This window comes from Leishmania martiniquensis, chromosome 27, assembly GCF_017916325.1.
Source record: "Leishmania martiniquensis isolate LSCM1 chromosome 27, whole genome shotgun sequence".
NCBI lineage: Eukaryota > Euglenozoa > Kinetoplastea > Trypanosomatida > Trypanosomatidae > Leishmania > Leishmania martiniquensis.
The window spans coordinates 725,246-752,740 of NC_090162.1; the positions used below are offsets into that span (position 1 = coordinate 725,246).

The 27,495-nt window shown below is 60.6% G+C and overlaps 3 protein-coding genes across 3 annotated transcripts; 2 read left to right on the top strand and 1 right to left on the bottom strand.

Moving 5' to 3' along the window:
- Positions 1-89: 89 nt before the first annotated feature.
- LSCM1_03521 (uncharacterized protein) lies at positions 90-1,451 on the top strand (the record flags this gene model as incomplete). Its single annotated transcript, XM_067321062.1, has 1 exon — positions 90-1,451. One exon carries the CDS (start codon positions 90-92, stop codon positions 1,449-1,451), a length of 1,362 nt encoding a protein of 453 aa, XP_067177672.1.
- A 5,135-nt stretch (positions 1,452-6,586) lies between these two features.
- Positions 6,587-7,570, top strand: LSCM1_03522 (uncharacterized protein; the record flags this gene model as incomplete). Its single annotated transcript, XM_067321063.1, has 1 exon — positions 6,587-7,570. One exon carries the CDS (start codon positions 6,587-6,589, stop codon positions 7,568-7,570), a length of 984 nt encoding a protein of 327 aa, XP_067177673.1.
- Positions 7,571-11,324: 3,754 nt separating this feature from the next.
- On the bottom strand, positions 11,325-24,707 carry LSCM1_03523 (uncharacterized protein; the record flags this gene model as incomplete). The annotated part of the gene is made up of 1 exon (XM_067321064.1): positions 11,325-24,707. One exon carries the CDS (start codon positions 24,705-24,707, stop codon positions 11,325-11,327), a length of 13,383 nt encoding a protein of 4,460 aa, XP_067177674.1.
- Positions 24,708-27,495: the final 2,788 nt, after the last annotated feature.

Sequence of the window (27,495 nt, forward strand, 5' to 3'; positions counted from 1 at the left end):
GCAGCTTCGCCCCTGGGTGTTCGTCGCTGTTTTATCCGCCCATCCGTACAGAGTGTTCACCCTCCCCTCCCCCTCATCCTCCACGCACGATGTCCGGCGAGAAGGAGCTGACAGATGCGGAGAAGACCATCGAGCGGTATAAGGTCAAGAAGCTCATTCAGATGCTCGAATCTGCGCGGGGTATGGGCACCAGCGTGATCAGTGTCTACATGACTCCAAGGGAGCAGATCTCTGGCATGGTGACGAAGCTGAACAACGAGTACGGGACGGCGTCGAACATCAAATCCCACACAAACAAGTTGAGCGTGCAGAGCGCCATCACGGCAGCCCTCGGACGCCTCAAGCAGATTCCGCGCGTGCCGCCGAATGGCCTGCTGCTGTACTCCGGCACCGTCATGACAGCTGACAACAAGGAGAAGAAGCTGACGCTTGACATCGAGCCCTTCAAGCCTGTCAGCCGCAGCCTCTACTTGTGCGACAACAAGTTCCACACGGAAGAGCTGCGCCGCATGCTCGAGTCGGACGACAAGTTCGGCTTTATTATTATGGACGGTAGCGGCTGCACTTTTGCGACGGTGTGCGGCGATGTCAAGGAGAAGCTCGGCTCCTTCACGGTGGAGCTGCCAAAGAAGCACGGTCGTGGTGGTCAAAGTAAGAACCGTTTCGCGCGCATCCGTATGGAGCGGCGCCACAACTACGTGCGCAAGGTGGCCGAGTCGGCGGTCAGCTACTTCATCACGAACGACCGCCCAAACGTGCGCGGTCTCGTGCTCGCTGGCTCAGCCGACTTCAAGGAGGTGCTTTTCCAGTCCGACCTCTTCGATCCTCGCCTAAAGGAGGTAGTGGTAAAGGTCGTTGATGTGGCGCACCCGGGTGACGTGGGGCTGAACCAGGCCATTGACCTCTCCGCGGACGCCTTGTCGGGCGTTAAGCTCGTGCAGGAGAAGAAGTTGTTGCAGACGTTCTTCGATCAGATCGCTATGGACACGCAGCAGTACTGCTTCGGTGTGAACGACACGATGCGCTGCCTAGAGGCAGGCGCAGTAGAGACGCTCATCTGCTTCGAGGACCTCGAGGTGAACCGGTACGTCATCGTCAAGAGCAGAGGTGCCGAGGACGAGGCCACCGAAATTCATCTGCTGACTGAGGCGGAAGCAAACAAGAAGAATATCCACGCACAAGAAGCTGGCAAGACGCAGAACGAAATCGAGTCGGAGAACTTCGTGGACTGGCTTGCCCAGAACTATCAGAAATTTGGTTGCACGTTGGAGCTCATCAGCGACCGCAGTCAGGAGGGCACGCAGCTGGTGCGTGGCTTCGGGGGCATTGGCGGCATCCTGCGCTACAAGATGGACGTGATGGCGCTCCGAGACCACGAAAAAAAGGACGAGGACGAGGAGCGCATCGCCGCAAACAACGACGAGTTCGACTTTGACGACGACTTTATGTAAGCGAAAGGCTCTTACCCCCACCCCACTCACCACCCCACCCCCACGCACTAAAGGGAGGGGGTGACTACCCCAGCGGTGGATGCGCGCCGCCTGCAGATGGTGCTTGCCACCAAGTGTGTGTGTGTGTGTTTAGTTGTCTCCCTTGCGTCTAGGTGGGCATTTCTGGGGGCGCGCAGCTGCACTCGCCGGGCGGGACTTATATGTTGCAAGGTGTTGCGTGTGAGGCGGCAAACCAGCGCGGCTGGCGGCACCCTTATGTTTCTGTTATCCCATGTGCGCTTGCTTGGGGTTGCCGTCCATTCGCACAGAGCACCGAAGGAAATGAAGCGAGCGAGGGTGGGGTGAGGAGGACCGCTGACCGAAGGCTTTTCACCATCAAGGATGCGGAGCAGAGGTGCGCGGGTGGCATGGGAGGCAGTGCCGCTGGCGAGAAGAATGCGCGGAGTCGTGATGCAGCACACAATGTTCACCCACAGTCCACGGCGCTCCCCATCTCCGTCCCCCCTCCCCCTACTCTTCCCTGCGGCCTCTCTCAATGCACTCTTCGAGGTAAACTCGGTGCGTAAAGAAGGGAAGCGAAGGTTTTAAAAAAGGGGAGGCACAGCTAATGAGTGTAATTAACGCCGCCGCGTGCTGCACCTCGACGAAGAGGAAACGAACTTACAAGACAAGCAAATATGTTGAGTGACCGTCTTCTCCCCTCCCCTCCCCTCCTCCCCCCCCCCCGATGCACGCTCTCAGAAGCGGCGAAGGAGGAGGAGGACGAACTCCGTGGAAAGACGGGCGTTGGGATAAAAGGTGCTGTGCTGGATGGCACACACGGGTGTGTGTAAGAGGCGGTGGTGTACAGCCTTACCTGTCCGAGAAGGAGACGTATTGGGGATGGAATGGCGTTGGGATTCGTTTGTGCACACACACACACACACTATCCCTGAGAAGCAGAACAACACGCCGGTAGATGAAGCGGAGGTGCGTGACCATCAGTGTGGGTCTGTGTGTGTGTGGCTTCCTCTGTCCTTTCCCTCCCTTCAAACGCACACACTTGCCGTTTCTTTTCTCCATCTTCTCGCAGCTGCACTCTCTCCGCGATCCTCCTCTCACTCCCGCCCTTCGCCTCCACTTTGTGTGTGGGTACCTTCTCCATACCCACCTCGTTTGTGCCGCACATTCCCTCCCCCTTTCCCCTCTTCCGATTCAGCAGGAGTTCTCTTGACGGTATGGACGAGTGTCGCACTCGGTCGAGGCACACGGTATTCGGCATCGACTTCGTCTAGCGCAAAGGAGGGGCGCTGGTGGTGGGGGGAGAGCGGAGAGCCTCGCGGTGGAGAGAGGCCGCCGACCATTACGCCGCCATTTAGCCGCCGCGGGTATCGTCTCAGAGAGCAGGTTCTCGTCATCGGTGAGCGGCATGCCGGCCGCTGCCGTTTCAGCACGCCCACGCTGTCGATGGAAGATCGCGAGCCTGCGTCGGAGACAAGGGGAGAAGACCTGAGAGTGGGCCCCTCCTCAGCTGCCCCTGCGCCACCGGTGGCGCAGGGGCAGCTGTTCTCGCGGGTGCCATGGCTCAGCATGGCGCCGTCTCCCCTCGGTGCCCCGGGCTGTCATTCCACCCCTCCACAACCGTCAAGGCCTCCCTGTTGGGCACGCTGTCGAGCAAGCTAAACGCCATCCTTCTTCATCACGCCGACGCGCACCAGGATCTCGCCTCGGCTTGCATACGGCCATTCACGTATCACACGCCCCGAGGCACTATCACGGTGCCAGGGAACCTCCGCTTCTACCGCAACGGAACCTCAACGAATTTCAACGAGCGCGTACGTGCCGCGGAGGTGGTGGCGAGTAGTATGGAGTTGCCGAAGCTTTTGAGCCATCCAGCGCGACCGCTGGCGGCGGTAATGTGCCGCAGCGGCATTGCATGCACGTGGTGCCTTCTCCCGAGTCCCGCAAAGTGCGTGGACCGCATCTGTGCCGCCGGTGCCATCGGCCGCACCCTCCTCATCGCAGCCAATAACCATGCCGGCGAAGCGTACGAGACGGTAGAGAAGACACCGCGCGTCAGCGTATCCAGGACCCTGTTGTCACGCTGCTATGTGCGATGGGGCTGTGCAGTGTCGTCGCTTTCGTCCTTGCAGTCTGCGGCATCGATTTGGCAAGCGTTTCAGCAAGACAGTATCGGTGTGCGGCGGCTGCATAATCACGTCGTTCTTGTCTCCCCCTCCCTCCTCCTCTATCGACTTCACGGCTGCACCACATGGCACTGCGCCCTCGTGTGTAGGAGTCGCTTTCCCAACACGTCTCCCGGCATGTACGGGTGACGATGGCAACTCTGAGGAGCTGCGCCTACTCATGGACAGCCTACGCAGCTATTTGAAGCTCTTCTGGATGGGCGTGATTCGTCGGCTCGGCAAGGGTGCATTTACTACGGGGATGGAGAGCTTTGCGGCGCGGCCTGCGAGCGCCGATGTGAGACAAGGGCAAAAGTGGGCCACGAGACGGTGCTCATGGTGAAGTTCACCATTGTGTACACGGTGCTTTACGTCTTCGCGGGGGGGAGGCTTCGCATCGCCAGGGGTCCTGCTGGGCACCGAGGCACCCACTGAAGCTGCCGTGCTGGTGGGCCCCAAGGGGCACATCCTTGTCCCCGAACCCCCCCCGCCCACCGCCATTGTTTGCCGGCTTGCGGCACCTCCTACGCAGAGACAGGGGCCCGCAGGTTTGTGCGTCGCACCCACGGTGAGGACGACGATGTTGTACAGCGCCGTAGCTGGTATGCGCGAATAATCTTTCTCCCGTGCAGGGCCTGGCGGCGCATCATGGCACGGGCTACAGCTGCACACCCTCACAGGGCACTTGTCAAGGGCAGACAATCGGCATGTACGAGCTCGTTACGCAGTCACCGTTGGCAGAGACGGCGTGGGCTGCGCTCCCTGGCACTGTTGCGTACCAGTCCTCCTACTCCGCGTTGACGGTTCTGCTGAACGGCTGCCCCGACTTGGCCGTGCAGCTCCTCCGGAGCTTTTCAGAGCCCCTGCGCCCCATCGTCAAGACAGGCATACAATCCGCAGCAGGCTGGCATGGCACAACAGTGCGAGACGGCGATATAGGAGGAAGTCCTGCAGGACGCCGCATTGGCCGAGGCACTGCGAAAGCCGGTCATTAGCTTCACACTGTACGCGCCCACCCCGGGCGACGTCAGTCCCTTCGCCCTGGAAGAGGTGCTCGAGCGTGCTCTGCGGCGAGCGGCTGCCACAGCAGCGCCTCCGTCACCGTGATGTACAGCGAAATGTACCACGACGTAGGGAAGTGGACGTATAGCCCCGCCATCACCGGCGTGCTGAGTGTCGTTTCGGCAGCGCCGCTGCGAGTGTGGGGCTACGGCGTAGTGTGCAGCGGTATCCAGTGCGAGATTGTCTTGCAGCAGACTGTGTGCGGCGCCGTCGTGAGCGCCTCCTGGATGTGGGCGTACACGTGCATGCGGTCCTTGCCGGGAGACACATGAGCGTGAGGTGCTGCTGCCCACTAGCGCCTTCCTGCAGATGCCCCCCTCCCCTGTTGTGAGGATGGGGATGCCGCACCTCGACATCGCTGCTTTACCTGCCGTCTGCCACCGTAATCTCATCTTCACGCACCCGACAGCAAGCCCACTGTGCAATGCGTAGGCGTGTGGTGCATACCAACTGGCACATCGCGCTCTCAACACTGTTGCGTTATGTTCTGCAAGGACCTCCAGGCAATCAGCTCGTCGTGAGAAAGTCGTCTGCTGAGCGCCACGCAACGTGCTCTGAGAAGGGCGATGGGCGGGTGGCATCGCTGCTGACGTGTCCCGTGTACGTGCAAGGTGAGCTCTCTCGTGTAATCCAGCCCCCACCAAGACAGCGTATCCGCGACACGCCTGCCTTCGTTTGTCTGCGACATGGAAGCGTTGCGTCCATCACTATGCTTTCTGCGACATACGTGCGGGCATGCAGTCATTTTACGGAGGAGCGCTTCGTTTTTTTTTCGCGCCTCAGGCGCTTTCTTCTCCATCCGTCTGATCTGCTCGTGTAACGTTGGCGGGGTGCGGGGTGAGGACGAGGTGATCACTAACAAGAGTCGAGAGGGGCGGTGGGGAGCGCGGACGGTCCTTCTCTCCCCCTCTCCCTCCCCCTGTGTCTATCGTCAACGATCTCACTATTTTGTATAGCTCGTTCGTTTTTCGCTTGCGCGATGGCGTCGCCGCAGCGCCATCACCTCAAAGAACGGGGAGAGGCGGTGAAGGTGAGGCGGGCCCGCTCACACAAAGGAAGTGTTCTCGCGCACTGCTCTGCCTTGTCGGTGTCAGCAGATGCGCGGTATATGAGAGGTTTCCTCCCTTCTCTCTCCTTTCGGTGCGTCCTTCGAAAGCCGCCGCCATGCTATGCGGATCCAATGCTCATGTAAGCGCAGCCCGCTCACACAGATTCCTCTTTCCCCCCCCCCACACACACACACTCGCCTCCCTCTCTTCCCCCCTCCCCCTCCTCCTCCCTCGTCGACATCGAGTGCGCCTGCGCAGTCGCCGCACTCTTCTCTTTCGTTACTGTCCCTCATCGACTTCACCATCATCACGCATCAAGCCCCTCTTCCTCCTCATCACCACACACTGCCACCCCACACGCACACCGACTTGTCCATCCACGATTTTTTTGTTTCTCCTGTGTCTGTGTGTTGGCGTATCATTCGTATTTTTTTCATTTGCTCTCTCTCTCTTTCGCGTGTGGCGTTGCTTGAACTTTTGGCCTTCACTCTGACCGGCGCTCTTCAGACATCCGGCCCCCTCCCTGTCCACGCATACTCTGATAGATATATATATATATATACTACGCATTGCATGCGTTAAAGGAAAAGCTGGTGCGGGTGCGAAGTTCCGTTTCCCCTCCTCCTTCCTCCTCCCTTCCCCCTACACACACACACACGTGCACATTTTTTTTTCGTTTCCCTGGTGTAGAGCACGTACCGGCTTGCACATCACTCGCTGCACCGCCGCCACACACATCGCTTTTCATTGATTGCTTTTTTTGTGTGTGTGTTCTGTACTTCTGTGTTTCCCTCTCGTCGTTGCTGCCCTCTCTTTCTCTCTCCCTCTCTCTCTCTCGACACACGGCTAGCTAGCAGCAATGCCGCTCTGCGCCAGCATCCCCGCGACGGTCGACACCGACACGAACACCCGCCACCTCTACCTGGAGGATTTGGACAAGTGCATGAAGAGCTTCAACGATGCCCTCACGTCCACCATGAACGCATACCGAAACCTTCTCTCCGCGTTTGACCAGGTGGCGCAGGTGTACGGCAACGTCGCCCAGGAGTGCGGGGATGAGGTGCGCAAGCCGGTTGGCGAGTTCCGCGACGGGATGCGCGATCTCAAGGACAAAGGTGGCTTCGAGGTGTTCAACCGCGAAATCTTCGCGGGCACCATCTCCGTGATGGTGCCGGTGAGGGTGGACCTCAAGAAGGCGCTGAAGTCCTTCAAGAACCTGAAGACGAAGCAGAAAGACTACGACGCGGTCCGCTACGACTTGGAGCAGACGGAGAAGTCGTACGCGAAGAAGAATAAGTCGCTGGCGGGGAGCAGCAGCTATAAGAAGACGCTCGGGAAGCGGGACAAGGCGAAGACGTCCTACGAGCAGAGCCGCGAGGCCTTTGGCGAGGAGGTGAAGGCACTGCAGGCGACCACAAAGTCCGTCTTGCTGCAATCCCTCAACAACTATCTCCACTGCACGGCCGCCTTCTGTGGCCAGCTGGAGGCAACGATGAACAGCTACCGCACCGATGTGGACAGCAATGGCAGCACCACCTTCACCAACAGCAATATGGACGAGCTGAAGGAGAAGGCCGAAGCCGAGTCGATCGCACGGCGCGCAATGCGCAAGAGGGAGGCGTCGCTTCTGTACCACAGCGAGAGCGGCCGCCCCAGCATGCCGATGGCCGATGGCGATCACTACCAGGATCAGCTGAAGGCAGACCCTGACAGTGTCAGTCGCAACACCGACACCGACCGTGTGCCGGCGATGGACAGTGGCGATAATGGCCAGCGCAGCAGCACGATGCTCGGCAGCGCGGATGCTGCGAACCCGCTCGTTGGTGCGAATGGCCACGAGTAGTTTGGCGTGCGTGCGTAGCAGCTCTGCGCCACTGAGGCCAGTGGGTCAGGCACACAGAATGACGCGTGCGTGACAAGAAGAGAGTTGCTGGCGTTCAATGTGCAGCCCACCCCACCCCCCACGACAGACACCCAAAATTCCCATTCCTGATCCATCCCCCCCCTCTTCTGTCGTTTCCTCCGCAAGTAGAGATCGTCAGCCTGCCCCCGCCTCTGGCCTCGCCGATGGGTCGCTGCACGGACGCGCAAACGCAACGGGAACGACGGTGCATGCAGCCGACGTTTTCTGCGTGCATGGCTGGCGCCTTTCCCTTGGAGTGCGCTGACAGCTGTCCCTCAAAAAAAAAGCTCTCATGTTGATGTAAAGCGTGCGTATGGTTCATTCGCGTTTGGGTTTTCTCCTGTGTGTGAATGGGGAGGAGGGGCGCCTCACAGACCGTGAGAAGACCTCCGTCTCCGTCGTAGCTCATCTCTCTCGCGCTCCGGCCTCGCCGGCGCAGCCCTCCCTCACCCCTTTCTTTTTTGGTTTTCTCATTGTTAGGCAGTCCGGCGTTTCTCATTTTTCCTGTTATCTCCCGCATTTATAGATATATATATATATACATGTATCTCTGTAGCCGCCTCCGCCAGTCACTGGTGGGAAGAGAAGGGGCGAGAGAGACAAAGGAAAGTGTGTGTGTGTGTGTAGCGCCTGTACTCATTGCCTCGCGCGATATCAACTTGTATGGCGGCGAGTATCCCTGTTACGGTGCGCCGCATGGCGCGCAGCCCGTGGGAAATGGACACCACTGCCCATACCTGCGCGCATCAAGACACATGCGTGCCTCTCCAAAAAAATAGGATGCCCCCCCTGCCACGCACACGCACATCCTCACCACCGCCACGACCTCCTCCTCCCCCCTTACCCCCTTTTTCTTTTTTGTCGTTGCCTGCCCTGCAGCACTTCTGTCTTCTCCGTTCTCTTGTTTATCGGCCTTCCTCCTCATGATTTCACGCTGAAAGAAACGTGTGGCCGACACCCGAAAGCTCTCACGTGCAGTTGCGCCCGGACAAGGAAAAGCCCCCGTAGCGTGAACGCTCAGCATCTGTCATCTCGATTCAATCAGCCGCCCGCCTCGCGCTGCCTTGTGTGAAAATAACTTTTTTTTTCTTCACCGCCCACCCCCACCCCTTTCACTCCCTTCGGCCGGACATGTAGATATCCATGAGGAGACGAAACCCTGTGGTGCACTTGGACACGCGCAGAAGCGCTAGGTGGGCGTAGATCGACGGTGGCCGGGTAAACAACCAAAGCACGACTGCGCCTCTTAATCGCGCATTGAGAAGCGAGCGTACCCGCAGCTGCCCTGATAGCCTCTTGGTGCACACAGCTCTGCAGGGGAAACCGGACCACGACGAGTTTACAGGTCCAGCGAGCCATGGCCAGCACAACCGATTGTGCGGTACTTGTCAACCCTCTTTTGCACGGTACCCCCACCACCCTCCCCAGGGCTTGGGGGACCGGACATGATCGCCTCTGGCCCCCCCCCGATACACGCACGCAGACACTTACTTGCCTGCACCATCGATCCCCCTCTCAGATGTTGCTCTTCCACCTTTTTTGAGCTGCTTCTTTGTGTCACCCGAGTGCGCCCTCCACACACACACGCACACACTCACCCCCGCTTCGCTCTCTTTCGCACAGCAGCGGCACATTTCGCTAAGGTGTCAAAATCGGATCCCAGACTCGGACAGCAGCGAGAAGAGGGAAGGGAACGATGCGGCGCCGCATCGGCCGTAACGCCCAGGGCCGCTACGGAAATGATCCGGGGCTTTCGGCGGTGGGGGGCGCCCCTCCCCTCTCCTAGGCCGGGGCGGACCGGCCGGGGGGCCTCCCTGGCGCGCGACGCAGGCCGCCGCCCAGGCCCCTCGGGGGCACGCCCACGCTGGGCGCGAGGGGCTCGGCACGCAACGGCATACGTGCGCGGCCATGGCAGAGGCGCCAACGAACAACGCCCGAGCCGCAAACGGCCTCGTTCGGCGGCTGGGGCCTCGGAAACGCCACCAGCCGGGCCCATGAAATGGCGTGACCGGCGCTCCATGTGCTACCAGCACGCGGTCAGCTCAACAGAGGGCGACCCATCTACACATGTACAAGGCGTATCGCAGCGAAGAGGAGCGAGGCTGATATTTGTGGAAGCGGGGCCTACCATACTGCACCACATCTGGGTAGCCGCCCTTGCGACGCCATCAGGCAGGGAGGCGCTGTTGGTGAAAAGAAACGACCAGCCCCTTCGTCTCGGCCAGGAGGAGCATACCTTTTTCCATAAAGGCGCCACTGATGGAGCGGAGACACGCTGCATGACGTCGGGCCCCATCAGGCCGGCAGCGAGGCTATCTATGGCGACGGAAGCGTGCCCCCTCTTACGTGCGGCGGCCTTATTTTTCGGTTTGCCGCTCAAAAAGGATGCCTTTCCAACGACGCAACTCGGCCCGACTCCCCTTCCTCGATCTTCTACGGGCGTACAGAGGCTTGCGCCGTCGCTTGGTCAGAAGTGTGTGTGGGGGGGAGAGTGGGGATGGGTCGCCCCCTCCACTGCATCTCGCTCCCCCTCCGCGTTCCCGCTCTTCTGCTGACTTCGGCGCACAATCTCATCGTGCATTCCTCGTGGTTAGCGCTTCGCTCCAGCTGTATGGTGCGTATGCCGACGAGTCGTATGGGTTCATCAACTACGCGGATGCGCTGGCCGACGGATGGGAGGCCCTGACCAGGCGAAGGGGCAAGGGGGGGTTCAAGCTCCATCGAGGCCGCGCGCTGTCCCTCCCCCTCCCCCGACCACCCAAAAAGTGAAAAAAGGGGAAGTGGCAGGCCAGACAGTGGCGCCGGTAGCCTTTCCAGGGAAAGAGAGAGAGTAGCCCTGCCCCGGGGCACTGTAAAGCGGAGCGAGAGGGAGAGGAAGGGACGGGGGCGACGGCGCGCCCCCGTCGTCCGTTTCATAACACTTTCCCCATCCCTTAACACAACACACCCAGTCAGCGACAGCACGCGATTAACGATGTGCGACCTGCTCGGTACGCCTCGTTTGACTGACGGCCCATGGCCTTCCGCCCCCTCATCGCGGGGATGTGCTGTTCACCGCCCCACACGCGCGACTCTGCTGCCGTCCTGGGGAAGAGAGAGTGATCTTGGTGCTTCGCTGCACATTTTATTGGGCGTGTGTGTATGTGTGTTCGCCTCCTCCGCCTTCGTGATATCGAAGGAGCGGTGGGGGTGGGGGTTGAGGGGAAAGATGTCAGGGCTCGACGGCTCTTCTCAGAGGGCTCTTTTTTTTGAGCGTGGCCAACGTAGGCTTGCACGTGGTGAATGTGCAAGGATGTACACAACAGAAAGCCACAGCTGAAACGGGTGAAAGCGGAAGACATGGGGCGTCTCACATCAGCGAACTCGTCACGCGCCCTCCACGGCAATGCGCAGAATGTGGAACGAGAAACCAAAGACACCCCAGCGTCCGCGCGTGCACTCCAGTACGTGCAGAGTGCACGACACCCCCTCTCTTCGACGAACAAAAAACGCGCACCGCACGGCGACAGCGCTCGTGACTCCTCCCCTCCCCCCACTTCGCAATGCCCTGCAGCGAGCATGGGCGAGAGACGAAACATGAACAGAGGGCGCAAAGACAAAGAGGGGAAGAAGAGTGCGCCCATCCGCGCGGCCTGCCTGCGCTGTCGTCGCTAGCCGCGCAACAGCGCACAGTCACCATCGATCAAGTGCAGGTTTACGCATTCACCAAGTAGCACGCAACGCCGTTGAGTGTCGCCTTGGTCGCCTCCGCCTCGCCGGCGCACTTCACGTGGAGCGAGAAGATCTGTGTCCGGCGCTCTGCGTCTGCGTAGACCGGAACGACGACGCTATTAGAGGAGTGCTTCACTTTGCCTTCCGGCACCCAGCCGACCGCAATGTCTAGGCTTAGCTGCAGGGAGGACGGCGAGTTCGTCTGCACAGCTGCGAGGCAGCCGTCACCTGTGAGCAGCGCGCCCTGCATCACCAGACTCTTCGCCGCCACCTTGACTGTGACGCTCGAGTGCGTCAGCTTGCCCACAGCGGCCACCAAGGCGAGATCCGCGAGGGGTGCCTTGGTCGCCCGCGCTGTGTGCTGCCGCAAGGCATTGAGGAAGGCCTGCGGCCGAAGTAGAGACGAGAGGTCGTACGTCTCCGACGCACTGAACGGCGCCTTGACGCTGGCGCGCGTCGTGTTGTACTTGCGCCACAGCAGCGCGAGCCACATCTTTACCTCCTGTGGGCCATCCATGCGGTCCAGCCAGCGACTTGGCATACGGCCACTCATCAGCTCCGTCGCCTCCGCCCGCAGCGCCGCGTCAGGGAGGATGGTGCCCTCCGCCACGCTGTGCAGCGTGTCAAAAAAGGCTGACAGGTCCTTGATGAGGGCGGCGATCAAGTTCACCTCGCTGATGAAGAAAATCTCCATCGGTTCCAGGTTATTCATGTAGTTCGACATCGTCTGCGGAACGCCGTTTGCTGCGATGCCGCTACTCCTCCACACCTCCACGACTGGCATCAGGCGCTCTCGCCACTTCTCGCTGCTCTTCTGCGCCGTGTTCCCTTTTTTGCACAGCTCCTGGAGCGACTCGCGCGTGGCGTGTGCCATCTCCTCCTGCACGACACGGTCCGCGTTGTCGCACATGCACAGCAGCGCTGGCGGGTCGACGTCCGGCATGTTCGCCTGAAGCATCGCCACCATCTTGTCGTGGTTGTCGGCGTGCGCCGCCGTCACGCCGGCCAGGAGTGGCGGCTTGTCCTTGAATAGCACATCCTCGTTGAAGTACGTGCGGATGAGGAGCTGCAGCACCTGCTCATCTGCCTCGTTCTCGAGACGGCCGCCATAGAGGCAGTCTTCGAGAACGCCGGTCAACGTCACCCAGTCCAGATTCGGCTGCTTCGCCAAGTTTGTGAGGACATCCGTCGCAGCCCTTAGGTCAGCCGGCGAGAATTCATAGTATTTGGACCAGCCCTGAGGCACGTAGGTGCGGCGCTCCTGCACCACAGCGTGAAACCAGGCCAGGCCAAAGAGCAGCCGCGCGCCAGCCGCCGGCTGCGCAGCGAGAAACGCGTTGTCCCAGAGGTTATAGGTGCGCAGCAAGTTCTGCTTCATCCCTGGCGGCGCCTCCACGGTGATCTTGTTCGACATGCGCAGTAGTACGCTGGGGAAGAGGTCGTGTGGCTCGGTGGTGATGATGAGGCGAAAGTCCGTGCTCGGCGGGGGCATGGAGCACAGCTCGTTCTCAAGCACCGAGGCCCAGTCCAGCACGAGGTGAAGATTCTTGAGCAGGAGCCAGTCGCCCTGCGCAGCGGAGCGCCTCACCTGCTGCAGCGCGTTTTCTGTTTGGCCACCACCAAGCGCCAGCTGCACAAAGCGCTCCTTGCCCACGAGGTGCGTCGCCACATCCTGTATCTCCATGCTCGGGTCGGCGCCGCTCGAGGTGATCAGCAGCACCGGGGCGGTAGCGCTGCTGCTAAGGATCGTCGTCTCGAGGGACATGACGGGGGCCAGTGACGTCAGCCCCAGTTTGCGCAGGATGATCTGCAGCGAGGTGGTGGACACACGGTCCGGGCGGAACGTGTAGATCCAGAGCAGTTTCTCCATGTCCGAGACGGCTGCGTTGCCATCGACGCCGTCGTCCACCGTGGGCGGTGCCAACTCGCTCTCCGGTGTGGCATGGTTCATGACGGCGGCCCACCGACTAGGGTCGTCCGTGCGCCACTTCTCCGCCAGCAGCTGCCCAGCTGCGCTGGATAAGATGCAGGCGTACTTGATCTTGCTCGACAGTGGTGCCCACGGCGGCAAGGGCGAGTCGGCCGCTGCCTTCACGTCGGTGATGGTCCCCACCAGAGCGTCCCACAGATCCTGCGAGTACTCAGCGGGCCACAAGCCGTGCAGGATGTGGAGCCCGAAGGCGATGCGGTCCTTCTTGAGCAACCCCCGCGCGACATTGTGGAAGCAATTCTTGGTAAAGCTCGCGATCAGCGCCTGCACCTTCGCTCCTGCCTCGTCGCCCCCCTCGTGCGCCTGGAGTGACTGGGTGAATAGGGCAATGTAGTCGCTGATACCGTACTGATACATATGGTTGAGCGTCTCCATGTCGTGGATGATGAAGTAGAGAGCAGCTCCATGGTGCGCAAAGGGGCGGTACACCTCACGCTTCTCATCCAGTTCCATCTGCAGCTCGTGCGCGCGTGCGAGGGACTGCTGGATGCTGTGGGCCTGCACCTTGACCTCGTTGAGCGACTGGATGAGCTGCGTGTTTTCGAGCAGGTTACCCTGCGACTCAGCGAGGTCACCAAGGAGACGTTCCTCCAGCTTGCTTAGCTGCAGCTGTAATCCCTCCTCGTTCTTGAGTAGCTCCACCTTCTGCGTCTCCAGCTCCGGCCGCTCCTGCCGCAGCGTGATGCCGAGGAGCTGGTCTTCGAGGCCGAGGCTGGTTACGGAGAAGTTTACCTCTGTCACCAGAGCCTTGGCACCAGGAGGGAGTCGCAACTCCGACCGCCGCGAGAAGAGCATTATTCGGAAGCTTTCATGCCACTCGGCCATCTTGTTCCCCACCTGTACCACCCGCTTCGCGCCGGCAGAAATGAAGTCGCGGCGCAGGATGGTGTACAGCAGAGGCGCAATGTCTGCCACCTCGGTCACAATCAGCGTCTTCCCGAAGCGGATGGCCAACTCGAGCGTGTGTGTGAAGCGCTCGTCCTGCAGTGATGTCGTTTCGAAGACGGTGTTGGTCGTCCTCAGGTGCTCCCGCACCCAGTCCACCGCCTTGTTCGCCGGGTCGACGACGAGCGGCGTCTGCTCCGCGTCCAGCATCACCACCGCGTTCTCCATGCTGAGTCCATCTGCCGACAGACCTTCGGACTTGTACTGGAGAAGTTCTCCCTCGGTCCGCAGGAAGTGCGTCACGTCGAGAACTTTCGGAAAGCCCAGCCGGTCACACCATGTCTTGAGATAGCGGCGCCGACCGTACTCCGCCTCCTGGCCGAGGTAAGTCAAGAAGGCGGCAGCGACGAGGACCCGCTTCGGCATTGTGTTGTTGGCCTCCCGAATCGCGGCCGCCTCAGTGGCCCAGCGGTCCTTCTCGACACCCAGCCTGTCCAGTAGATCCGTCGCCTTGGCCAGCTCATCTTCGGCAGCTCGCAGCTTACCCCTCAGCCGCTCCGCCTCCTTACACTTCTCAGAGAAGCCCTCGCGCAGATCCTTCACCTTGGAATCAATTTTCTTGAGCCGCCTCTGCAGGTGATCGAGCTTGGCGGCACCGTCTCGCTGGTTCGCCTCGAGCTCCTCCAGCTGCTGCGTTAGAGGTGAGATGCGCTCCGTGATGGCTGAGTACTCCAGCATCGCCTTGACCCATTCCGCCATCGGCGCCGCCGCCATGGATGCGCGCTGAATAGTTTCGGACTTGAAGAAGGAAGCGCGGTCGCGCAACAGCTTCTCAACGCGGCGGCGGATGTCGGGGGTCACATTCCTGACCTCGAAGTCAAGAATGCGCTGCTTCGCCCCACGCTCCCCGAGGAACTGCCGCATGGATTGCCACGAGACGTCGTTCACACCGAGCAGCGCTAGAACACCCTCGAGAACGACACGAATCGCCTCCGGCGGGGATGGCAGGGAGCGGATCTCGCTGAGCTGCTCACTGCGGATCGAGCTGACAGCGTCACGTGCCGCATCCATTATCGGCTTAATGCTCCCCAGCTCCTCCTCCACCTGTGCGCGGCTTTGCGCAATGACCGTCTGCTCCTCCTTCAGCTGCTCCTGCAGGGTTGCCGCCTCGTCACGCTGCACCTGGGACTCTTCCATGCTAGACTGGATCTCGTTCAGCGCCTTATCGGCCGCTTTCTGCATCCTCTCCACGTCCTTCTTCTTCTCCGCGACATCCTTCCTGACCTTCTCAACGCTCTCCTCCGCCTCCCGCAGCTTCGCCAAGCCCGCCTCCAGCCGGTCCGTCTTCTCCTTATTGGAGCTGCTCTTCCGGGCGAGGATAGCGCGGAATGTGTTGAGCAGCACCTGGACGTCGTGCGGCGTGGAGCGGTCCCCCATGCCTTCGTGGATGGCGTTGACCTCGCGATGAAGGTGGAAGCCTTTGTTTGCCGGGTTCGCCTCGAGCGCGGCGATTTCCTCCGTCAGGTACGTCTTGCAGATTGTCTTGGTCATGTCACCACTCCACGTTCCCATCCACAGCAGCTCGCACTTGCTCATGAGGGCTGGGTTGGAATGCAGCCGGACAAGGAACAGCTCGTGGCGATGATCCATGATGAGGGCAACGCGCAGGTTGCGCTGCAGACGCTCCAGAAAGTAGGCGTAAATCGGCCCCATATGTCCGTCGTTCGCCGCGTCGTCGCGCATTGCCGCGAACATCGTCTCCATCTCCTCCTGCGAAAACATTCCCGGTACCTCGCCACTGCTCAGGAGACTGTTCACGTACTCGAGACACGCCGCGTCGACGATGTTGTGGTCCTCGAGGAGCAGGACCAGCGGCGCATTCTGTACGGTGGCGCGCTGAATAAAACTGCGGAGGTCGAGCCGGAACTGTTTGAGGCCATAGCCATACGTCATATTGACCGATACCACCTCGCGTCGTTGCTGGTACGCTGCCAGAAGCACGGCGTTGCGCCGCCCCACGCCGGTGCTGCCAATCAAGACCAGATGGCCGCCCGGGCGAGCCAGCACCCGGTCGACGTACGTCACCCAGCACAGTATCTCTGGAATGAGAGGAATATAGAGCTCTTTGAACTCGCGGCTGTACCGAACCAGTCCGCGCTCCGCCTCATCCCGCACGTCGTCGTACGCTTTCTGTCTCAGCCTCAACATCGCGTGCGGGCCACTTGCGGAGGCAGCGAAACCCTTGCCGCCGCGTCCGTTGGCTCTCGCGTCATCGTCCTTTGCCCTGCCTTCCTCGTCGCCAGCGACGGCAGTGGTGGGCGCCTGCTCATCGGCGGTGTCAACGGCGGCGGCGTCGCTCTCGTTTCCAAGCCACGTGACAAACATTGTGGCGAAACGCTCCTCCTTTGTCGGCATCGCGTAGCCGATCGTGGCCAGCTGCTCAGAGAGAATCCGCAGCGCTTGCCGACGGTCTTCGCTGCGCGGGAGGAAGTCTGTAAAGATGCGGCTGGCCTCGTAGGCGAGCACCGCCGGTAGTGTGGTGCGGGTGTCGATGTGGTAGAGCAGCACGTTGATGACCCACTTGGTAAGGTGGCACGGGCTGAAGGAGAAGTGCGCGTACTCCTCACCCTCGAACTGGCGACGCAGCCTGTCATACACTTGCACCATGAACTGCGCCAGCTGCGTTCCCTTCTCGTAGTCTTTACCTTGACCAATGTTCGTCTGCCGCAGCAGACTACCCCAGTACGTGGTGTACACTTGCACGAGGCTCATCTTAGATGGATAGGATACAGTCACGATGCTGGCGAGCGCCAGCAACCGCGGGGTGACGGGGTAGCGGCCAGCCGATGGATTAGGGTTCATGCTGGCGACGATCTGCACGCGCTCTACCTTCACCCACTCGAGGTCCGCGTTGTAGAAGCCGTTGTACAGGATAAGCTGCTGCAGAAAAGAGTGCAGTTCCACCGTGCCGTACTTGTCCGCCCTCGGCAGATTGACGTTCTTGAGGACGATGACAAGACGCTCCCCCTCCCGTGGGCGGTACAGGGGCCCCGCGTTCGTGTTTGCCAGCACACACGCCTGCTCGATCTTCTGAATAACGTACGTGGAGTTGGTTTGCGCGCTGCAGTTGATCGTCGTCGCGCGCAATGCCGGCCGGGTGGAGAAGACGTAGTCAAGCAAGGCACCCTTCCCACACCCTTCCGGTCCGACGATGAAGAACGGCTTGCAACTGTGATCCTCCAAAAGCGGGCGCAGCGTGGCGACCAAGCGCTTCACCTCGACCGTCTGCACCACTGGTAGGCGACCCGCCAGTAGCCCAGCAGGAGTCAGGGAGGTCGATAGGTCTGCCGAAAATTCGACGGCGCGCCTGAGCTTGTCGTCCCAGTACGAGTCGAAGGGGCGGCTGTCTGAGCACGGCTTCTGCTCCATTGTGGTGTAGATCCAGCCCGCTAGCTTCGCCGCGCTGCAGGCATTGAGACAGGCGCACAGACCGCGCACCAGGGAAAAGGCAAAGTCCTGCGGATTCTTGGATGGCATCACATGCAGCAGGCACGTCCGCAGTAAACCCATGCGCGTCGTGGCGACAGAGAAGTCGTTCAGTCGCTGTGCCTCATCGATGGCGGCGAAGACGTGCTTGAGGATGAGCGGCCGAACCACATTATTGGTGTGCAGCGACATGGATGCCATGCTCGACTCCACAACCGCCTCCAGCTGCACATCCTTCTCAGAGAAGAAGAGCACGCCCATGCGCGACACCGTCGCCGGCGACGCGTACTCGAGGCTGTGCGTCTCGAAGATGAAGTTCACATTAGAGCCGAACTGTATGCGCACACCGTTTGGCATCGTCAGCAACTTATTATCATCGAGCACCGAGTTGAGGGACTCGATCCACTCCGGGTCGATGTCGCCATCGCACAGCACCCACGGCCGCGCCTCTTTCGGCTGCCTCACGACATCGCGCGCCGCCACCGTCAGGACACCATCGTACCACTCCCGCGTGTCGGCGTCCATGTAGCCCAGCAAGCGTCGCCGCGGTATCGCCTTGGGATTCATGACGTGCATGGGCACCGTAATTTGCATCGTCTGTAGGGCCTTGCGGAGGATGTGAAGCAGCGTGCTCTTGCCGCTGCCGCTGGGGCCCACCAGCACCACACCCGTGCGCTGCTGCAGCGCCTCGTACAGCTGGAGCACCTTCTTCTGCTGTGCGGGGATCGGCTGCAGGCCCAGCGCCTTGACCGCGGTCACCACCGCAGCCTCCAACTCTTTGGACGTGATGTCTCGCGACTCCGCGCCGGGGAAGATGTCCCGCAGCAGCCCTTGAAAGACTCGCGCGTCGTCGAAGGTGAGCTTGCTGAGGGTGTTCATATTCAGCGACTGCAGAATCAACTCCTCCTCGTCCCTCTGCGTTGCCGTGGCGCCCGCGTGCTCCTTCTTCCAGCGTTGCACCAGCGTACCACCCAGTCGAAGCACTGCCTTCAGCGCACGCAGACCCCAATCGTAGTGCTGCTGCCGACTCATGAGCTGCTCACAGAGGCGGAAGAGGGCGACGATGCTCTTGGCCAGTTCCCGCGCGTGCGTAAAGCCCTCGGAGAAGAGCACCGTCGACGTGATAAGCTCGTTGTCGGGCGCGCTCATCGCTACCTCGCGGAAGAGCTGCTTCAGGTTGTCCGGCAGACGCGTGCGGCCGCCATAGCCCTTGCCGGCAGGGTTCAGCGTCACAAAGATGCCAGCGTTGGCGTTCACCATGACTTCGCTGTTCAGTAGCATGCAGCTCACCTCTTTTTTCTTGAGGGCCTGCTGAATGACCTGAATCATCTGCGAGATGGCGGAGAGCTGATCAATTTTGAGGCGGTTGAACTCGTCGAAGCAGCCCCACGCGCCACACTTGACAATGCCGACAAAGATTCGGCCCATTGCCTTGAAGTCGATGTCTTCGTCGCAGTTGAAGACAAGCACCTGGCGGCCCATCGCCGAGCCAAGGGCTTTCACAGACTCTGTCTTGCCGGTACCCGCAGGCCCGTATGGGTTACCACCGTAGCCAAGGTCCATCCCCTTGGTGAGGACGAGGTAGCAGCGGTCGGTCAGCGGCGTGTGCACCAGCTTCGCCGCGTTCCCTTGGTACTCGTAAGAGTAGTCGAACTGGGTGTCGGCCATATGGACAGTGCAGCGGTGTTCGCCATCCGTAGACATGCGGTATCGCAGCTGCTTCCTCCACCACCACTCGTCGACGTTGCGAACGTTGCGCTTCATGAGCAGATCGACGACCTCGATGCTGTGAATGGTGTCGAGGATCAGCGCCTTCGCCTTGAGCGCCTGCACCGCGTCCAGCTCTGGCGTCATGGCGGTGAGTCGGTCGAGCCGCTGACGGAGCGACGCGAGCAGCTGAGCAAGGGACTGTGCGGCGATCGCCTCCTCCGCTTTGCGGGCGAAGTGCACGCCTTGCGCTACCTGAAGGATTTGCGACGGAAAGTGTGCGATGCTCTGCTTTGTGATCACGTCTGGCTGCTGGACGCAGCTGATGAGAAGCTCGTGGAGCGTGTCTTGCATGGTCGCATCGAGCGCCAGCAGCCAGTCCTCCACGTCGTTGCTTGTAATCGCCACCGGCCTGCACAGCGCCACCTCCTCTCCTGCGGCGCTGATCATGTGCGTGATGCTCGTGTTGTCACTGCTAAATGTGACAGAGTGAATGCCCATGAAGAGCTTCTTTAGATGCACTTGCACCACAGAGGGGTTCTGGCTGTGGCCGAGCATCTCGAGCAGGTCCTCGTCGCTGATGAAATAGAAGCGCGGCAGCTTCCCACGCTTTGCCTCCAGAAACTCTATGAGCGACTTCTGGCACCGCTCCATCTGCTCAAGGATGCCCTTCAGCTTCTCGTTCACGTCCGTCTGGTTGGCGAGAGACATCACACGCGGATCGGCTTCGACCTCGCGCAAGATGCCGACGAACTCCTTGTCCATACGCTTAAAGCGAGCCTGCTCGTGCGGCAACGCGCCGCGGGCAAAGATCGGCTCCAGATACGCCCATCGACGCTGAATGCTGTTCAGCAGCGAAAGGCTCTGTGAAAGAGAAATCAGCTTTGATTCCCACCCGAACGCCTCGTCGGCGAAGTGTACAAAGAATGGGCTGTCTTTGAGCGAGTGCACGAGGGCCTGGTTGTCGCTGACCTGCGTCATAATTTCCTTCCAGTCCGTGATGAGGCGCACCTTGCTGGCGCTCTCTGTCGGTGCTGTGAGGCTGAAGGCAGCATCCAGTGCCCACTTACGCATATCCTGCAATGCCTCTCGCAGCTGAATCTCGCCGTGCGCGCGGGCGTGCAGGTGCTTCAGCTCTCCCTCCTTCGCTAGAAGCTCCGGGTAGTGGTCGAGAACCAAGCCGAAGGTAAGGCTCGTGCTCGTCGTCTCCTTGGGTATGTTGAGGAGCCGGAACATTTCGTTCCAGTGCTCCGTCATCCATCCCTCGCCGCGCACCAACTTGAGCAGCGGCACGACGTTCGCCCAGTCCGTGATCAAGTTCAGCAAGTAAGTCGCAATACAGTCGCTGCTGCTGTCTTCTGCGTTCTTCACGTCACCGCCGCCTTTGCTTGACTTCTCCTCGTCCTTCCCGGCCGCGCCGCGGGCATCTTTCACCGTTTTATTGAGCTTCGCTCGCCACTCCTTGCAGAAGTCCTCAAACTGATACGTGTGCGTGCGGAACGTGAGCCAGTCCTCGGCGCGCAGCTTCCCTAGCTCCTCCTCGAAGGTGTCGTACAGCGCCCACATGGCACTCGTCGCCTGCACGTCCTTCCTGATGTCCCGCAGCACGCTGAAGACCGGCTTCACCTGCCCGAAGAATTCGCACTTGGACTCCAGCTCCTTTGCCTGGGCCTCGAGGTCAGCCAAGTCGTGCACCTGATCCTTAAGGGACGGCATCAGCTTGTCAATAGTCTTCGTCTCTTTCTGCGCAAAGGCGTGAAGCAGCTGCGCCTTCTGCCGTCGCCACCCGTCAGCGAAGCGCTGTTCATCTTTCATGAAGCGCTGGATGAGACCGTTGAGGGAGACCCGCATCTTCGACACCGCAGCCTCCATCACCTTCGTGTGGGACGCCATCGCGTCCTTCAGATGGTCCCAGCGGGCGCGAGTGGCGCCGATGTCGATGGAGGCACCCACTTGCTGGCGCAGCTCCTTATTCTGCGCGAGCACCGCTTCCAGCTTCTTCTCGTAGAGGCTTTTTTGCTCCAGCGACTCCCTGTACCGCCTATTCGCCTCCCCGACCTCGTCCATCGTCGTTGGCTGTCGCTCCACAATGTTGGACACGCGCAGCACGAATTCGTCGATTTCACTCAGCGAGGCTTGGATGTGGCGGCGCATGCCGTTCAGGAGGGCCTCCTCTAGGCGACGCAGATGCTCCTCGATGCTCGCCCGCACAGGAACGGTGCTTACGGCGAAACAGTCGATCTTCATGACGTCCTCAATCTTGTCTAACTTCTCCCGGTGCTCCTCCACCGTGCGAAATCCGTGGCTGATCTGCCCAGACATCTCTTCCATCCACGCATCTGCTATCGAGTCCAGGTGAGGCGAGCCGTTGATGCCGCACAGACCGACAACGATGTGTGAGCGAAACGCTTTGCGGATGCGGTTGAGCTTCGAAAAGAGCTCGATAGCCCTGGTGTGCACCGTGACGATGCGGTCGCTGTTCGTAAGCGGCATCAAGGGGTACATTTCATACATCGTGCTTGCATCCTGCCGCTTGGGCTGCAAGCCGCGGAAGCGCAGCGGCACGCTGACGAATTCGCGCAGCTTGATGTAGTAGGCTTCACGGATTGCCTCGAAGCTGGGCTTGAAGTGGACAACACCTTGTCTCAGTACCAGCTCCACCTTGAACTCCGTCATCTCCTCATGCAACCTCTCCAAGCCGCGGCGGTATTGGTACTCGAGTGCCTTGTAGATCTGTCCATCCCAATGCCGGCGCCAGTCATCATGGTCGCCCAACTGCTGCCTCGCGAGGAAGTCCTCCATCCTGCTACGCAGATCGTCGACGGTGGTGCGCCACTGCTCCATGTGCGACGTGAGATCGATGTCCATGAGGGCGATGACGCGCTGGCCGAGCTCCTCGTGGAAGCGACGGATCTGGCGGTTGGCGTTGCTGAGGGCCTCGATGGTGTTCTGGAAGCGCAGGTTGATGCCTGCGAGCTCTTGGTGATTCGTCGTGGCCACGGCCCTCGTCGCGGTGTCGGCGTACAGCACCTGTGACAAACTCTTCTCGATGGCGGGGAGGAGCATCTGGCGCGTGCACGGGAGAATCTGCGCGATCACCGTATTGTGGTTGGCGACGCACTGCTGTGTACGCAGTCCAGCGGCAGAGAGGTGCTCACAGGCGCGAATCGTGCTTTCGGCGCTGCTGCTCAGCCACCAGAGCTGCGGCGTCACCGCCGGCGACGAGCTGTCTTGCGGCCCGCTGCTTTGGGGGTCGCTGCTACCTCCGGGCGACTGTCCCAGGCCCTGTCGCACCTCCGTATTGCTCAGCCACGCCCGTACATTGCGCACCTCCTGCAGGAACTTGCGCAGTGACGGGTGCACTGTGCACACCAGAAGGTACGGGTGCTGCTGCTGTCGCTGAGCATCCTCAATCTTGGACACCACGACGGCATCTTGAAGCTCGAGCATCTTCTTCGCCATCGACTCCACCGACGCACACCAGTCCTTCATGATGGCCGCCTCCTCGTGGGCTGCTTTGTGGATGAGCTCCTGCGCGTGGGCCGCCACCTTCTTCGTGAGCGCATCTGCGGCGCCAAACACCTTGATCGCCTCCCTTGGCGCCATCACGCACTCGGCCACGCACCCTTTCGCCGCCCGCAGCCTCTGCAGCGGCGTCGTCGCACGCAGGCCGTTCTTCTCAAAGCGCGCATAGACGTGGTTCAGCTGCTCGATAAGGTGCGTGGCAACGCCCTCCATCTCGCGAGCCACAGCGCTGCGCATCCCGCCGCGACGCAGCAGCGCGCTGTGCTGCCGAAGAAGGCGCAGCTGCACGTCCGACGTCGGGGATCGGAAGAGCTGCAGCACCCTCTTGCGTAGTCCAGGCTCGGCAAAAGAGAACTCCGCCTCGAATTGGGCAGTCCTCAACTCCCACGCGGTGGCCGACACTCCGCGCATATCGACGGCACTCACGTCTGCGAAGATGTTCTCTGGTTGCAGGGTAGCTGGAATAGCCTCGCCCAGCGCTTGCATGCTCGCGAGCGTCTCGCGAATGTGAAGCACTGCGTGCAAGCGCTGCGCAAAGGCGTCGAAGCTCTCGTCGTGAAACATGCCGCTCTCCCAGCCGACCCAGTCCTGCCGCACCAGCCGCGCTACCGTCCTGTACCACTGCTTGCACAGCTCAACGGCGCTCTTCAGCTCCCCGATAGGGATCCGCCATGGTGATCGCCAATCAGAGCCGTACAGCTCCACCTGACCCCGCAAATACCCCCTCAAATCGCCCGCGACGATGCACAGCAGCGAATGTGTGTTGACTTTAACGCGTTCCGTGTTCGCCGCGCTGCTTTCGTTCCAGTAGTGGGCCAGCGCCTGGTGCACCAGCCGCAGCACCTCGGGTGCCTCTGCAAGGGTGAAGGCCTTCGAGCGCCACACAGCTGGCAGCTCTGCCTCGATAGAGATTCCGGCGCTTGACGCGAGCGCCTGTGCCCACACATGGGTGTCGATCCACACTTTCGCCAGCTCCCCCTCCGGCAGTGTTGACGTGCTGATCGAGCCCCGCCACATCGAGCTATCCAGGCTGCAGCAAGCCCCACCCTTCTCAGAGCACCTCTGCGCTGCAGCGGCCGCCTTCTGCTCCATTTTCAAAGAGCGGGAGCGGCGGGGCGCCTGCACATCCTCCGCCGCATCACCGAACGGCTCCGCTTCGTCGTCCGTGTCGTCGCCGGGGGTGGCGGTCACCTCAACTTTTGGGGTGGCCGTCTCCGTCCCCGCGACAACTGCTAAGGCGGTTCGCGAAAAGGCTTTCACGCAGATCGCGCCTTGCAGCGCCACGTCGCAGCGGCTTCCTTGTGGGCACAGCAGCGATGGAAACTGCACAATGGCGCGTGCGCCGTGCTTCGACTCGGCCACCACGTCCTCGTACAGCACCTCCATCATCTCCGCCACACCCGGTACATTTGGTAGCGCGTCCACGCCTCGGACGTCATCCTTGCCGGAAACGTTGTCTGAACCTAACGACACGCCCGATTTTCGCAGGAGCTTTGTGAAGGAGAGACTCTTGTCCGCCAGCTTCCCAAACTGCGTCTCCTCATCCTCACCAGTGAGCCGCACCGACGCGAGGCGACTGCCAGTAGCATCACGCACAAGCGCGCTGCACAATGCCTGCACCTCAAGCTCTAGCCTAGTATCGGGCCCAAGAGGGGCAAAAGAGAGCAGCAGCCAGCCATCGCCGCGCCGACAATGTACATGGCCACAACGGATGTGGAAGTGGCGCTGCGCAGTGCTGATCAGCTGCGACTCTACCGAAACAAGGCCAGACATGTGCGTATCAGAGGCGCGTATGATTGTCCGTGTGTGCGTGTGTGAACGTATGTTTCCGTTTATATATATATATATATGGAGAGAGGGGGAGCGCTGCAGCGATGTGGTCCACCCTCTATGCACCAGAACACAGAGAGTGCCTACAGAGGCCGTGCGTGGCCTGCGACTGTAATGGGGCAAACGTTTGCAAATAGAAAAGACTCTGCAGGCGCTCCAGCATGAAAGAAATGAGCGCGGGTACGGGTGAAGGAGGAAAAAGGGGGAGACAGACAGAGAGAGAGAGGGAGAGGGGGGGAAGAGCGGTGCGCCGAGAGGAGATACAGGACACGCACACACGTGCAAACAGATGCAAGAGCGAAACTCAATCACTCCAGCGTTCCGCGGGAGCGGGGAAGAGGTGAGGACTACAAAACTGAGGTACGGCACAGCACCGTGAAAGAGAGAGAGAGACGGAGAGGGAAAGGGGATGAATCGAGGGAGGAACGTCAAGAGGGTGATGGACGATAGAGGTGATCATGCGCTGCTCCTACTTCAGCCTCGCTGCTCTCACGTACGTGAATCTATGTAACCTAAACCTGTACACTTACCATTGAGCGCCTAGGGCAAGGGAAGCGGAGGCAAGTCCGGGCTGATGAAAGGAGTGAGCAGCTCGTGGTACTAAGGCGAGTGCGGCGCCACAGGTGGCGCGCAGATCGTGGCGGCAGCCTTCTTCGCGCATAGCGAAAAGGGAAGAGTGCGAGAGGGAAGAGGAAGAGGAGGAGAGGACCATGCACCGGAGGATTGAAGAGGGGAAACGTCAGAGAGAGGGTGAGAAAAGGGGGAAGCAAAGCTGCGCAATCCTGATGAAGCCGAAGAGAGCGCTCGTCGGAGTGTCGGCACCGTCGTACGTCGGCCCTGAAGGTGAGGATGTGCACACGCGCGTCGTCGGGTTAGTGGGAGCCCGCATGACCGCATGCGCAGTGCATGCAGCCTCAGCTACCTCTAAAGCGTTGCCGTAGCGTACTGAGCGAGTCCTCTCCAGTGTTGACGTGGCTCCTATCACGAAGAGCACCATCAAAGACAAATGTGCCCACACCTGAGTGGCATCGCCGGCCTCAGTCGGACTGATAGCCCTCACCAAGGAGCAAGAAAGGGGAGGAGCGACAGAGTAGACGAGGTTTGAGTGTGGCGGGCGGGGCGGGCAGGCGAAGTCCCCTGGCTCGCCGTCATCCCCTGTCCACAGGGATGGTGGTTCCCTCTCTAACGCCCAGCCCATGGCGAAACGCAGCACCCATGACGTTGCACCACACAGAGAGAGAGAGAGAGAGAAACAGACAGACACCTCCACGCCAAAGACAAAAGGCACCCGCGATCGCTCCCTCTCCCCTTTTCAACTGTGTGTGTAAAGGGGGGGGGGGCAGAGCATTCACCACTGAAGCGGGAGCCGCCAGCAACTTCCTACAGAAGGTGCGGCTGCCACTGCTCGTGGGCGTAGTGCCACATGGGAGAAGATACACGCAAAGGCGCGCACACAGGCATACAGAGAGAGAGGGGTGGGGGGGAAAGAGTCGCCACGAAAAAAAAGCAGCTCAACGGGCACGCCTCGTAGAGTACAAGAAAAAAGGGGGAGAGGGAAGAGCACACAAAAGAGGCGTCAACGTCATAGTACAGGAGTAAAACAGACTAAAAGGGGGCAGCGTGGCACCTCTTCCTCCTCCTCCTCCTCGCGCATGACGGGAGGGCGTATGCGTTCCTTCCCTCAATCCCACCCTGCCCCAGCCCTGCCTCTGCACCACGTCCCCTCAACAACACACTGTCAAACGCAGCAGAGAAGGCAGCGAGGGAGAGCGAACGAGATCCGAAAAAAAAAAAAACAGCTCGCACAGACACACCGTCTATCTCTCCTTCGGCATAAAAAGGGGGGAGGAAACGTGGTCTGCGGCAGCTGTTTGTGTGCTGGCTTACTGCCAACGTGTGCCCTCACACGAGCACACCCACACGCGCACTGCCATCTAGAAAAGAGCTGCATGCCGCTCTGTCCCCCTCACTCTCCTCCGACCATGTCCCAAAGGTCCTCCGAATCGGCTCGTGGTGCACAGCAGTGGTAGATGCGCGCGGCAGCAGTGTACCCGCCTCCTAACCCACGCGCGACACGAACCTGAAACCCCCTCGGCCTCCGCTCCCGCCGGGCACGTCGCCTGGTAGCCGCACCCCATCACGCCGGTCGCCGCGTGGCACGTCCCCCTTGAGGGTGGCTCAGGCCTCCCACATCAGGAGGCAGTGCGAGGGCAAAGTGAGATGCTCAAGGCGTGCTGGCGCTCTGCCTATCACATAGACGACACAAACGAGTCCACCTGTCGCACGTCAGCCTCACGCGACGCTATCCGCGGCCTGGCACCGACATCCGTAGAGGGGTACATCACGCCACCCGCCAACCCACCACCACCACCAGCGTCAAAGGCACTCGACTCAGTGTCACCATGAGAAGTGGCTCCGCATTTCGCAGCGTTGTCGGGGAGAAGAGGAGAGAAGGGGGAGGCGGCGGCGCGGCTTCCCCACGCACGGAGTTGGTACGGAGCCTCGGCGTCACGCTGAGGTATGCTCAGCTGATGGCAGGCAAACGTTCACGTATGCAGACGTATCCAAGACAGGAAAAAGAAAGGGCTTCGGCAGAGAGCGCATCTATTGTAGACTGACAAAGAACGCGGTAACAAAGCCATACGTAAGCGAAGTACCACCGCCCAGTCGGCGATCTAACGAGCGGCGAAGAGGAAGAGACGTCCCGAAGCGGGCGAGCCATGTCCGACGC